The sequence below is a fragment of the Rhipicephalus microplus genome, chromosome 6, assembly GCF_043290135.1.
Source record: "Rhipicephalus microplus isolate Deutch F79 chromosome 6, USDA_Rmic, whole genome shotgun sequence".
NCBI lineage: Eukaryota > Metazoa > Arthropoda > Arachnida > Ixodida > Ixodidae > Rhipicephalus > Rhipicephalus microplus.
In genome coordinates, this window is record NC_134705.1 from 174,982,394 (window position 1) to 174,997,053 (window position 14,660).

The 14,660-nt window shown below is 46.6% G+C and overlaps 1 protein-coding gene across 1 annotated transcript in view; it reads right to left on the reverse strand.

Moving 5' to 3' along the window:
- LOC142765054 (protein Skeletor, isoforms B/C-like) overlaps positions 1 to 14,660 on the reverse strand; it is a 58,882-nt gene that overhangs the window by 27,303 nt on the left and 16,919 nt on the right. Inside the window, exons 7-10 of the mRNA XM_075865622.1 lie at positions 13,882 to 14,068; positions 5,737 to 5,881; positions 1,165 to 1,307; positions 860 to 986 (exon numbers count right to left, since the gene is read on the reverse strand). Coding sequence (XP_075721737.1) covers positions 860 to 986; positions 1,165 to 1,307; positions 5,737 to 5,881; positions 13,882 to 14,068 — 602 coding nt within the window. The remainder of the gene's footprint in view (positions 1 to 859; positions 987 to 1,164; positions 1,308 to 5,736; positions 5,882 to 13,881; positions 14,069 to 14,660) is intronic.

Sequence of the window (14,660 nt, forward strand, 5' to 3'; positions counted from 1 at the left end):
ACAGTAAGGAGCAGTGGGAGGCTGCTATGTGAAGCTCGGCGCCTGTGGTCCAGAACCAGTTCTTGGATTGGGCCAAGAGGGTAGCGGAGACTTACGCTGGATAGGCTCCTCTGACACTCCAGCACCGCATTTCCCCCTCTTGCGATAAATAAAGTTTTTCTCCTCCTCCTCATATCGTGGAAGCGAAGCAAAACCAAGTAAAGGTGCCCGCGATCGCGGAGGCCATGCAAAGCGTAACTAGGTGCGTCGCACCCGGCAGGCGAATTGTGATCAATCAGGTGCAGTAGCACGCCGTCGCGCAGAAGCTGTCTCTACAAAGGTCTACCTCGACGAAGAGTGACCACTGCGCCTTCACCGCTTACATTACGTTGCAAGAATAGTCGACACGACGGTCATTTAGTTCAACAGCGCTACCGTGTTTCCCTAAACTAAAGGAGTTCCGCCTGCCTCACTTCGTGAAATATCACATTCCAGCATGTTGCTATCGCATTCTTTGCACCCTCTTGCGGCGAAGCTGTGGCTCTTATCTAAAGGGGTTACGCCTGTCTCACGTCGTAAACTATTACATTCCACCATGTTGCTATCGCATTCATTGCATCCCCTTTGCGGCGAAGTTGTGGCTCTTGACTCACACTATGTAGCCTGTTTTGAAACACGAGCTGTAACGTGTTGCACGCGGAAGATTTATTCGCCGTCGTTTCGGTCGGCTTTCGTCGGGTAGAGGGACCTCGACGCAGGCAACGCCGCCTTCCTTGCATCTCTAAGCTTGCGCATTCCGCTGGGCACCAGTAACCAATACTCAAGGAGACGTCCGAGTGGGCATTACAAAGCTTTACCACTCTTACAGTGGTTCGCGTACCTGTGTCCAGCTTGCGATAGTATACTGCTTCGACAATGCCTTGACTGAAGGAGGCCGAAATAACCTTCAGGTCGTCGTTGCCAGACTGCGCGATATCCGGGCACACGCCTTTGCCTTTGCTAGAGCACTGCATGCACCGAAACAAAGGCAAAAAAAACACAATTGCAATGTAAACACAGAAAATTGAGAGAGAGAGAGAGAGAGAGAGAGAGAGAGAGAGAGCGTGTGTGTGTTTTAAGCACGCTTCATGTTAAGCAATTTGATGTTGGCAACAGCAAGAAGGTATACGCCCGGATGCCCGTCACCTGACTCTTTTCCGTGAGGAAGTAGTCCTCCACGTAGACCTTGTTGTCCGGACCAACGACGGTAATCACGGTTACGTCCGCACCCTCCATCTTGCTTCTGTCGTCAGCGCCGCTGATGCCGAATGCGGTCCACATGTTGACAGCTGCAGAAGAACCGCATATTATAGATTGGGTACGTAGTGCGTATTTCGGGGCAACATAGCTCGTTATGTATAGACAAATTCCACCGGACTTACGTCACGAAAATGCGACGGCGCAGTCTTAGTAGGCAAAAGACGCTCTGCCTGCCGCAGTTTATGCTGGGTTTTCAGCAACGAGGAAAAAAAAAACGGTATGCCGACGAACTGCGTCACGGTTGGATGTGAGTCGCGTCTCACAACTTAGTTTTGTTTGTTGGCGCACATCGCAGACCTCAGCGCTTATGGCGGAAGTTACGTGCGGACATCGCTATAATTTTACCCATAATGTCGACATCGGCCTATTTGTGTTTACAAACATGGAATGGGTCTATACACACCGCCTCCTCTATACACCATCGCTATTCCCCTCGAGATTTCGCGAGACTTGGCCTACGTGAGCCAATGACAGCAGCTTTTTTATCACTTCTGACAGTGAATCTACCGTACAGGCGTGCGCGTGGAAAGGTGCGGTGCGCTCCCCTCCTAATCGTCCAGGGGGGAGGGGGGCTTAAGGTGATACCTTTCCTCATTCTTATCTGCCTCGTCACTAGTTGAGGTCTAAGGGCTATGCAGGTTTTCGGCAATAATGGCGGTCGCGTGCCTCTGATGTATTCTAGGAGCTGTGCACTTGCCTCATTTAGTCCTGGAAAGTCGTAAACCAAAGGCAGGCCGTGCTGAGAAGCCCGTCATCATTCGCGTAAATCATGGGGAAAGGTGGGTTCAGCGGGGTCTTGCCTCCCCCCCCCCCCTGTTTGTTAATACGGTTTTCAATGGCACAAAAGCAGCTGAGGCTATGCTGCACCAGACACCAGGCTACAAGTGAGGAATCGTGGAATGATGTCGTTTACAGCTTATTTAAAAAAAGCCACATTTACGCAGTTCGGCACTGCAGACAAGGGTACAAGAGGATCATCTCCAGGAATTAAATCAGAGTGGAAAGACACGTGTTTTTCATGCAGTTGGTCGGAATGTTTTCGTCTCGATGTACACTTCAGCTACAAATATGAGCATGGACTGAGGAAGTCTGTAACAGACAGTATACAATCTCTTGTCACGACGCCAATGCAGACATGGCGTTTCGTTTTTTTACTCCTGTCTGCGTAATACTCCGTCTGTAGAAGCACGCGGAATTCCTTATTCATGTGGTCTGGGCAGAGTATCCTTTTTCACTAGGTGGGCAGACTTGGTGGCTTGTTTGAGTGCCTCTTCGGAAACGGCATACATGTGGCAGTGCTCCTAGGAGCGTAAAAATGACTTGCGAGTTGTTGCGACATACGCAAGCGTGAGCCACATTTCGTGAAAATGACTTGTGACAATGGCTGGTGACAATGGCTTTCGTGACAATGGGCTTGTGCGATCAGGTGATGCCCTAATCCTCAGAACATGGTTGTTACCATTCTTCGGCGACACATTCATTGCAACGTGCGCATAAACTTTGCACCGGTGATGTTTTTATAAACACCACCGAACAAACGGAGACCAAGATTGTGTACAGGGTCGGGACTTCGAGTGCAGGACTCCCTTGCGCAGCCTTCGACAACGCGACCATAATCTAAAATACTGCCCACTATCGAACACCAGTAGCGGAGAAGGCATGTTCAATCGGAACTCCGGTGTTTATGAGTACTTTATTTTCTTATCTTTTAGCGTGTTAAGGTGAGAAAGTTGAGTTTTTGATCGATAGTCACTCCCAGAAATTTGTGTTCCTTGTTTTGCTGTTATCGCAACATTGTTTAGTAGCAGAGCGGGGTCCGAACATACTACTCTCTTTTGCTTGATGAGAACAGCATTCAGTCGTCTTTCGTGTTGAAAAGCCAAAACTATTTGCGTTATCCCATCACATCAGTTTAATTATAATGATTTGCAGTCGCCGTTCCAAAGTTGACAGGCTCGAGGCACGTCAGGCCCCTTGCTGAGAATCAACGTAGAGTGCATTACTGTGATAGGAATGACGTCGTTAATGAAGTTTATTTTTACTATGAAAAGCGTTGCGTTAAGCATGCAGCAGTGTGGTGCGCCGTTTTCCCGCCACCACTAAAAAAAAATTGACGAATTCCAATGGCAGAGTCAGAGCAGCTGATCGACTCTGGGAGCGAGTGCTCGACTCTGGCGTCGAGCAACGCCTTTGAATCAATCAATCAATCATTTCCTTTTGATTAGGAGGATTACAGGACTAAAAGATCAAGAGCTTTACGAGGTCCCGACTCCGTTCATAAGTTGGCAAAGCAGCAGGAATGGCAGTCAATCATGCATAAGATTGTCAAATAAACTTATACGTAAAACATCGCAAAAAGTAACACAAAAATTTATGGAAAAAAAACGCTGAAAATAAAAAAGAGAATAGCTAAAATGTATAGTCACGAAGTGGGATGAACATGAAAAGGCAATAATAAAAAGAAAAGAATAGCCACAAATTCTGAGAAATGTATTATTCAGAAAAATATATCAGCTGGGCGAAGTGTTTAAAGTGACAAGCGCGGATTGCGTTCCAATCCGCGATTGGAACACTATCCAAGTCGCCGGAGCAAGCATGGAAGCAAGGGGGAAGTGAAAGACCTCGAGTTGCCCAGAATGAATACCTTGCGTGTAGTAGCAACGCCTCCTAGATTCCCCGTGCCTGCCGGATTATCGGCGGTCACTTAGGAAGCGGCGGTCGTCGAAACTATGGTGATGACGCCACTCAAGTAGGGGTGCCTTCAAAGAAGTTTTTACGTTTTTTTGGAGCTTATATGCAACAAAAACAACGTTAAAAGTTTTAAAAAGGCGTAAACGTAATTAAATAATTAACCCTACGTAAGTGACGTCCTCATTCAGCAAGGAACTTTTTTAATACAAGGCATCCTTTGAAAGTAGTAGCAAACGCCAAAATTGCCGATCTCCAAGGCCAAGTACACAGACCTTTATTCCTACGTAGGCAGCGCCGCCATAGATAACCAGCATTTCGCGCTCATCCGGCAGGCACGGGAAATATAGGAGGCGTTGGTAGTAGCTATTCCGTTCCGCCAATTCCGCTGTCGAATCCAGTTGGATTAAAAGGCATAAGCAATATTCAGCATCGGCAACACGACTCGATGAACTGCTCGTGCAAGAAATGGAGCTTTCAGACTCGGAGCTGCCGCAAAACACACGGGAGAGGCGGCGCCACCAAGCGGACGAACGAGCGCAAAGCGCCGGTCCACCACACCAATTCCGGCAGAGCAACTTTTCCTGTTTCTCGGAGTCACTTTCACTCTGAATCCACTTCGACTCTCTCATTGAAACGCTTGACTACCACCCTCAATCTGCCACTAGAATTCACCATTGGAATCCAAAATATGTTTGCAGATATGTTCACACAATAAATAAATAAATAAATAAATATATATATATATATATATATATATATATATATATATATATATATATATATATATATATATATATATATATATATATATATATATATATATATATACCGATTTATAATGCGACTGAGACATCTGCGGGAAGTTGTTGGATAAAGTACAGTTATTGTTCATCTCGAAAGAATTCTTACCAACTTTTCTCGGCAACCCGTTTTCCAAGGAAAGATGAGCACGCTGCTTATGGATTCTCTTACAAAAATATACTGGTAACGGGACACTAAAATGTACACCGGAAAATCAAAAATGTTTCTCGTTTTCAGAACTTTTTTTTCTTTTTTTTATGAACGCGCCAACGATGCGGAAGCGAGAAAACCTCGACGGAACCGCAAGCTGCCCTACTACTATAGGGCCGTTCCAAGCACTTCCCGCACAGCCGCAACGCACGTGCCCGGAACCCCTGCCGCTGGCGACGCTGCAGAGGCTGAAAGAGCGCCGCCAATTGGCTTATTTGTCCCCCGCTTGCGTGCGGCAGGGGTCTTGGCACGTGCGTTGCGGCTGTGCGGGAAGCGCGTGGAACGGCCCACAGCGGAGCAACATGGAGGTGCGGCAACCCCACCTACATATAGTAGAGCCTATAGAATATATTCTAGGCACTATATTCGTAGCCTTCACTCCAACGTTAAGATGAGTTGCCGCCAAGTATAGACTATAGTTACTGTGCATGCTACCTCTAGGTAAGAGTAGCATATAGAGTACCCTTATGTATAGACCATTTTCTGGATGCCGTCACCTTCTTCGAGTGATTACGTTGCGGTTTTGTACCCGTACGAAATAAGCAAATAGCTCTACGGTGAACTCGCACACACGAAATTACTTGGGTCGGTACGTGCAACGCTTCATGACTCTTTCACATTACGCTATAGAAAACTGCCCAAAACAATTGCTTATAAATCATCGTCTCCAAAGAGAAATGAACTTTTTTTTTCGTTCTGCATATTTTTTTCTGCATAACAGACATAATGCATACAAATTAAAACAAAAATACTGACCACCCATGGCTCGCACGTAGAAGTGGATCAGGTCGTTCTCCAGGTGCCACGACACCTGAATCGTGTCTTTTACGACGGTCTCGCAGTTCTTGTAGTCTTTCGGGTCGTCAGGCGGGTCCAGAACTCTCAGCAGGCCCAGGCGTGACTGTCCCATACAAGAATGTCGAAAAAAGAGTGGATATCTGAGCTTGATGCCTTCGGGTGTGCGAGGGATTATTAGTGGTTAGCTGGTAGCCCGATCGTAAAAAGAAAGATATCACGTATACTGCGCGAAGCCAAATAATAATAATAATAATAATAATAATAATAATAATAATAATAATAATAATAATAATAATAATAATAATAATAATAATAATAATAATAGTCTTTATTGTCTTCTTGAGTTGTACAATACAAATAACAGGCCTGTCAAAGCCAGACGGTGGCTTGGAGGACTTGGCGCGGCACATCGGCAGACGAGAGATGACATACATATTGAAAAGCTTTTCATGTGAACAATCAGAGAAAGAATACATGTAACTCATTTACGCTACATATAAACACAATAACAATCAAGGATTAAATTAGCGGAAGCAATACCACCTAAACAGCAGAAATGTGAAGATAAGTATTGAAAAATTTTAAACAGATTTCACCCATAATGCGATAACTGATGCAGTATTAAAGAGACCTTATAGGCTCTTTCGTAGAGTGCGTTTAGTCGTTGCCGAAAAAACACTGTCGGGGATGTCAATAATAATAATAATAATAATAATAATAATAATAATAATAATAATAATAATAATAATAATAATAATAATAATAATAATAATAATAATAATAATAATAATAATAATAATCACAAAACCAAGACATGATAATGACAAGCGCCGTATAGTGGACAGTTCCGGAAATTTTGTACATCGAGTGTTCTTTAAAGCTGTACTCACACGACGAACGCGATCGCGGAGGGATAAGTAACGTGACATGTGACGTGTTTTGGGGTCGCTCCACAACCAGCGTTCACGCGACAGGGGAACATTCACGCTAGAAGCGAAGATTTCGGCGTTGGTCCCGCGAGGATCTCAATGTTGGCTGGGGCTTCCGTCGTTTCACGAATCGCTCCGCGTGGACCGAAGTGGGAAAGCGGGAACGGGCGATGCATGGTGACGTAGTGCGCAATATACGGTGACGTAGTACGGTGACGTAGGGCGCGATCGGCCGGGAATCGCGTACTGCTAGTGCGGCGTTGGCAAGTTTTTCTGATATATATATATATATATATATATATATATATATATATATATATATATATATATATATATATATATATATATATAATCACCGGTACCACGCCACTTCACTGCCGAAGCTACCTTTATCTAGACATCTGCGCCTGCCAAACCACAGTTTTGAAAATATCAGCGTAACTCTTTTCCGGTTTCTCAAACAGACGCGAGCGCGAACAGCGTGAGGCATATTTTATTTTCAAATTTCGAACATTAGTAGCCGGCATCAACGAGGACCCCGGAAAACTCAACTGCTTCCGAGAAGTAAGCCAGGAGGAAATTGGTGACAAAGATTGATAGCTGGAGACCATGCTTTTTTCTGACTGACTCGTACGTGTGCACTGTCCTTTCTTGTTTTTGTTTTTCGTTTTTTTTTCTTTTTTCTTTTCTTCCTTTTTTTCTTTTTTTCCACATGCACATACAAAGTGTTTTCGTTCGCCTACCACTTGATGACCATTGAAGGGAAACGGACGAAGATTAAGGGTAAAAAGAGCCGACCGACCCATTAACGGGAGCCCCTTCCTTTACGCACGCCGCATGCCGACCGACCGATTACGGGGAAACCCTTTCTTTACGCACGCCGTCACGGACCCATCCCGCCACCGCGGCGACAATCTTGGGTGGCCGGACACACGTCGAGAACTGACCAGCACGGGATAAGAACCGGATGTGGACGTACATGGACATTTGGTTTCGTTTTCAGTGTTGACAGTGGTTCTTCCTCTTTTTTTTCTTTTTTTCTTTTTGTTTTTTTTTCTCTTTTTTTTAGCTCTCTCTCACTCTCACAAACATTTTTCAAGGCGAGAGGGACGCGGCAGCAACGAAGTTTGGAAATTCATGTCAGTATAACTCATCCCCTGATGAAGGGAGGACCCCTCCCGAAACTGTTGGTTGGGAAATAAATATATTTATCCTTGTTGACAACGCTCCCGTTGTGCCATATCCCATATATATATATATATATATATATATATATATATATATATATATATATATATATATATATATATGTGAGCGCAATCACCGACTCCTCTTTATCAATTGGACGTGTCATCATCATCAGCGTGTGCCAGCTCGAGCTCGCCTCGAATAAAGCTCTTCCTCATAAGTGGTGGAGGTGCTGGGTAATCAACGCAAAAACGTACCGTTCCGTCTTTCTTTTGCACCAACACAACTGGCGAAGACCACGGACTCGAGGAAGGAGGTATGGTATTTCGTCGAAGCATGTCTGATACGTTTTCCTCGATTATCTTCCTTTCTGCGAGAGACACGCGGTATGGGCGCCGGTGATTTATTCGGGAGCCGTCAGTCTGAATTCGGTGAGTCGCAGAAGTTGTCATACCAAGGACAGCGGAATGAACGTCAAAACAAATGGCGATGTCTGTTCAATAAATTCAGCAATTCTTGACTCTGGGCTGCGGTCAAATCAGGGCTTATCGTGACCAATAGAGGAGTGGGAGAGTTAAGTGGCGGCGTGCTTGGCTCTGGTAGGTCTTCTTGTCTTGGAAGGGCAACAATTGCAACGGGATTCGGGTCAATAGCGCATGTGACTGTTGATCCACAGGGCAACAATAAGGGTTCGGGGGTCTGATTTAACGCAGTAATAAAAGCAGACCCTTCAGAAAAACGAACGAGGCCTGGAATGATCAGAATGCCTCGATGTACCTACCGTGTGGCCATAAGGTAATAGAAGCACGTCGCCATCCACAATGTTGCTGCAATAAACGCTAATTACTTCTTCTCGGGATGGCCAAAGAACATAATCTGAAGTGGTGACGAGACGAATGCGCTGTTCGGGTTCCGATACAGAAGAGTCGGTGAGATTGAGGTGGATGATGCGCTGACGATATAGATATAGAATATAGAAGATATAGAAGCGCGTGCAGACGACAGAAAATACGGCTGTGGGCGCATCGGGGGTGACACTGACGCCACAGGTACATGGCCACCTGGTGTAGCCGCTGGGATAGTGGTGGGTGCTGAGAGCGCCGCGACTTCTGCGTACGTTGGTACCTGACGAGGTCTGGATTCGACGGAACAAGGTGAATGTGACGCAGATGCAATCTCTTGCCTAATGATGTCCCGCAAGTTGGTTGGAGCTGAGGCTAAAGTAGACGGTGGGGCGCAAGAAGAGCAGCGCCCGTGAAGCTCCTCACGAACGATGTCGCGGACCAGGGCACGGATGTCGAGGGCCGCAGGAAGACGAATGTCCGAGGCATCATGACAAAGACGAAGATACTGAAGTTCTTCTAGTCTCTGGCAGATGGTGACGACATCTTGAGTCGTGGTAGGGTTTTGCGACGCAAGGGCGTTGAATGCGATGGTATTTATGCTTTTGATAATATGGCGTATTTGTTCGCTTTGAGGCATAGCTGAATTTACACGCTTGCACAAGGCAAGAACATCCTCAATGTACGAGGTGTATGATTCACCCGCTGGCTGAATGCGTTCAGCAAGCTTCTTTGTTGCTGCTTCGGCGCGGACACTGGAGGAACCGAAAATCTGACGGAGCTGGCGTGCGAATGTGTCCCAGTCGGAAAGATCTTAGAGGTGGTTCCAAAACCAGGTTTTGGAACCACCTCTAAGATCTTCTAAGATATATATATATATATATATATATATATATATATATATATATATATATATATATATATATATATATATATATATATATATATATATATATATATATATATATATATATATATATATATATATATACTGCGTACTGCATTTATTTTTGTAAAGGTCCCGGGCAGCAAGACATTGTTTCGCGTCGAGTTATACGTCAAAACAACTTTGTTTAACTGCCTAACTTACAGTTGCTTCAACCGCACAAGCAGCAAGCTTAACGACGAACACTATAGACAGGTAGGCTTCCATGTGGATTCTTATGCAAGAGAACTGGTCACCCTCAAAAATTAAAAGAATGTTTTTGCAGAACAAGCGTCTACCAATACTGATTGTTGGCCTAGTTGGTACTTGCTTACTGACATTACTTGGCCGCAAATAATAAACACACAAAGTAAAGAAACACTCAACGGACAAGCACAAGCGGCACTTCCAACTAAAGTAGACCAGGCGAAAATCCAGACTTAAGCAACAACATACAGACAAGCGTAAGGCTGTGTGAAGACTGCGCATGTTTGTATGTTGTTAGTTAAGTCTGGATTTTCACCCGGTCTACTTTAGTTGGATGTGCCGCTTGTGCTTGTCGTTGAGTGTTTATTTACTTTTTGTGTGTATTATTTGAGGCCAAATCATGTCAGCAAGCGTCTACCAATACTCCTTTTTTTTTCAGCACACAATCTCCTAATGGAATCGGCTTCCACGGAAGATTGCTGACTGCCAAACTAAAGCGTCCTTCTGAGATATACTGATACACTCATAGCTCCAGTTGGGTTAATATCTTTTTGTGTTCATCTGGTTTTTTAAATATATTTTTCCTTTTATGTAAGCATGTTCTATTTTGTGTATCCTACCCCCCCCCCCCCTACAATAATAGCCTCGGGTTCTGTTGATATTTTTGAATAAATACAATGTGGCGCCCAAAGTCAAACTAGGACAGCGCAGCGGAGCTGTGGACAAGGTCCAGAGGTACACGACTCAGGAGAGTTCATCGCGAAGAGGTTCACATCCAACGTTTGAGCACCCCGCACGTACCGAGATCAGCTTTGATTGATATGTGGCGTTTAACGTCCCAAAACCCCCATATGGTTATGAGAGACGCCGTAGTGGAGGGCTCCGGAAATTTCGACCACCTGGGGTTCTCTAACGTGCACCCAAATCTGAGCACACGGGCCTGCAACATTTCCGCCTCCATCGGAAATGCAGCCGCCGTAGCCGGGATTCGATCCCGTGACCTGTGCCCCGCCGCGGTGGTCTAGTGGCTAAGGTACTCGGCTGCTGACCCGCAGGGCGCGGGTTCGAATCCCGGCTGCGGCGGCTGCATTTCCGATGGAGGCGGAAATGTTGTAGGCCCGTGTGCTCAGCTTTGGGTGCACGTTAAAGAACCCCAGGTGGTCTAAATATCCGGAGCCCTCCACTACGGCGTCTCTCATAATCATATGGTGGTTTTGGGACGTTAAATCCCACATATCAATCAATCCCGTGACCTGCGGGTGAGCAGCCGAGTACCTTAGCCACTAGAGCACCGCGGCGGAGTGGTCCGTGAAGTGTTCTGCACTTGATATCGTGATCGAGGCACTCGAAGAACAAGAGAAAACACATGAGAAGAATTCTCCTTTGCGCAAGCGCGTCCTCAATATGCCACAGATGGCTATGCTACACGTGGTTCTGCAAGCGTTACGCCATAAGCTACATCAGACGACGACAGCCCGGGCCCCTTAAGAGCTCCACACTTAACAGGAAATCGTTAGACCTAACCAATGAAACCTTAGCCACTGGACCACCGCGGCGGGGCCGTACCAAGATCAGCTGTATATGCACGTGCATTGCGCGCGCACACTCTTTCGTCAGCCGTCCATGGCGGCAATGGTTTTTATTTGAATGCCTGTAAGTGGCGTCTGCACAGCGACGGTATAAGATAAATTAGCGTTTTGCTTATGCGATCAAACACTACGAGCAGAACCCCGATGCGCGAGGAACGTGTCGGTATCGCGGCTACCGATCTGGGGAAAAGCGACAAGAGATCGATTGGCTGGCCGCCACATTGGCAATCGATCACTTTAGCGATAGTTCATCATCATCATCATCATCATCATCATCAGCAGCAGCAGCAGCAGCAGCAGCAGCAGCAGCAGCAGCAGCAGCCTGACTACGTCCACTGCAGGACAAAAGCCTCTCACATGTTCCATTAACCCGGTCCTGTGTTCGCTGCTAAAAATTTATACCCGCAAACTTCTTAATATCATCTGCCCGCCTAACCTTCTGTCTCCCCCTAACTCGCTTGCCTTCTTTGGCAATCCAGTTAGTTACCCTTAATGACCAGCGGTTATCCTGTCTACGCGCTACATGCCCGGCCCATGTCCATTTTCTCCTCTTGATTTCAACTATAATATCCTTAACCCCCATTTGTTCCCTAATCCACTCTGCTCTCTTCTTAGGGATAGTTATAGGCCGCCAAGTCACTGACGTGCGCCACATTATATACAGCCTACTTTTGCAAGGACGATGAAGAACTTCACCCTTGGTTGTTCCATGAGACCCCTGGTGACGCAGTTATATGCGTACCTTGATATGTAGCACTTTCATTGCTCACGCGTAAGGAAGTTGGTCCCGCGAAACACATAGCCAATGATGCCCGCGCGGTCTGCACTAGGAAAGGAGCCAACATCGCTCGTGAAGTAGTCGTCGGATATATTCAGTGGCGATGACACCTTGGAGCTATAGCGCCAAGGTGCCATCGCCACCGGATTTTGCGACTTCGATAATGTACTTCTTGTGATCGGGGTTAGACAGCGACTGAGTAGTCGCCGAGTTGTATCTTTCGCTTCAATAACACGGCAGAGCGAAAGGATTGGTTACACTATAGTGTGACTGATATATCAACACGAAGCCACAACGTGCGGCTACCCGGGCACTTTATTGAGCCCATGCTGCACGCAAAGGAAACATTCAACGCCCCGTTATTGTAAATGCAACACACGAAGACACGGAAGGCCAGGGAGCACCACGCAACACCCTTCGCATAAATGCAGCAAACACAGTGCAGCGACCAGGACGGGTCGTATGCTGCGTGACAACCTCAAAAATGGTGCGTGGTCCGGCGAGCACCACATCGTCACTTAGTGGCTCTGTTTCAGAGAATATAAAGCAAAATAAAAAAAAGCCTCCTTGCGTACATGGCCTGCGTTAAAGTTTACCGGGGAAAAAAGCAGTCCCTAACCTTATCACTTAGGTGTTCTTGTGCACTGGTGTGTTCCTTGGGTTAACCTTGAGTTTCGCCGTGCAGCCAACGCGAATCTCGGAGGCAAAGTAGAAATCGCGAGGTTGAGATCTGCTCCACCAGGCGCCGCAAAAACCTATTCTAAAAAGAATGTCCGCTCTTTTAAATGGCTCCCTCAGTTGATTTTCATCAATAATCCAGTGATGTTGGACCAATTGGTGTCGCATGAAGAGAGGAAAACGGCGCTTATAAGACTATTTCCTGCAAGACAAATGGGTGCCACCATCTAGGGCTGTTAAGCAGATGTTTTCTTGTTAATGTATCGCGTCAATTATAATAAAGGGAACACGCAAAAGCGCGACCCGCGTGCACCGGCGGTTCCTTGTAGCGAGTTTAAGAGGGACCGACTGCAACCACAGCCTCTATATTCCCGTCATCTAGTGGCGAGCAAAACAACTGGTCATTGGTGACATGGACGTGGAGGCGAGATAGCAACCGCATCCCCTTCAAGGTGATTACGGAATTGCCTTGAAGGGGACGGGGTTGCAATCTTGTCGCTGATTCCACATCGCCCATGACCGGTCGTTTCTCACATCGTATGTACCAACCAAACCGTTTTCTTGCGTATACGTCTACCATGACACTGTTTCTTTAGCTGTTAAAGGTGCAGAAAACACAAAAGGTTCCCAGCCCAACATGGTGGCACTCAAACACGTCCGCAAAATCGTCTTATGCAAGGAACGCTGCGCTGTCTGTTGTCACGAGCGAGAAGTATCTCGGTTTCGCTAAGGCTACGGATGCCGTTACATTGGGCTTAATCACGTGGTATAGAAGCGGCGAGACTCCGAGCGAGCGCAACTGCAACGCCCTTCCACAGCGGATGGCGTGTCGTGACGTCATGACTGCCACTCCGGCGGCTCAAGGTCAGTGCGACGCGATGAATAACAGTCGGGAACACTGCTCGGTAAGAGTTTTCGCTATGAAACACTAATTTTACAACAACACGAAAGCGTCTTCCTCACTCACCTTCCTCTTGATCCACCTTGTGTTGAGGTTGGCGGGCACGTCGATGCGTTTCGGTATGGTGCCCTGCACCAGGGGCCTGGTGCACTTGGCGCAGGAAACCGCGAACCAGTCGACGTCGTCCACGGTTATGTTCTCGGGAAGCGTGAGACGCAAGTTCACGCCGGCGTACATTCCCAGTGCACTGGTACTGTGTACGTTCAACGATTCCCGTCTAATTATGGCAAGTTTAAATTTGCTAATTATACTCGTGCCTATCGTTTTCCAAGCGTCCACTGAATGACCTCAGTGTCAGTGTTTATTGCCTCGTGGATCGATTGCCGCAAAATGTTTCTCGAATTCGCCAAGAGAAAGCGGAGTGACGGAGATTTGTCGTCCACCTAAAGCGCCCTCTTCCTTCCCTCGTCACGCGGAGCGCGCGCGGCAAAAGGTTACGTCACAAGGGGAATACAGGCTATCTTTTTACAAGGGGAATGCGTGAATACAGGCCGTCTATTAAAAGTGACTCGTCTTTCCCGCTCAAATCTATAGTGATGGGGGAATAACGCAATGGCTACCCGCCTTCTTAATCGGGAGGGTCTCGATTTTCTTCCTTTCGGTGTGGTTGTTTTCTCTCCTAAGAAATCTAGTTTGGCTGTGAGCAGTGGCGCACAACCATGGTGCTTGCAATGGTGGGCCAAGTGTAGCAAGGTCGACAACTGAACTAGTTGGTATAGTTCCATTTAATGTAGCGCCGACTACGGGACAAGAAGTAGACACTTACAATGCTTACTCGTAACAGA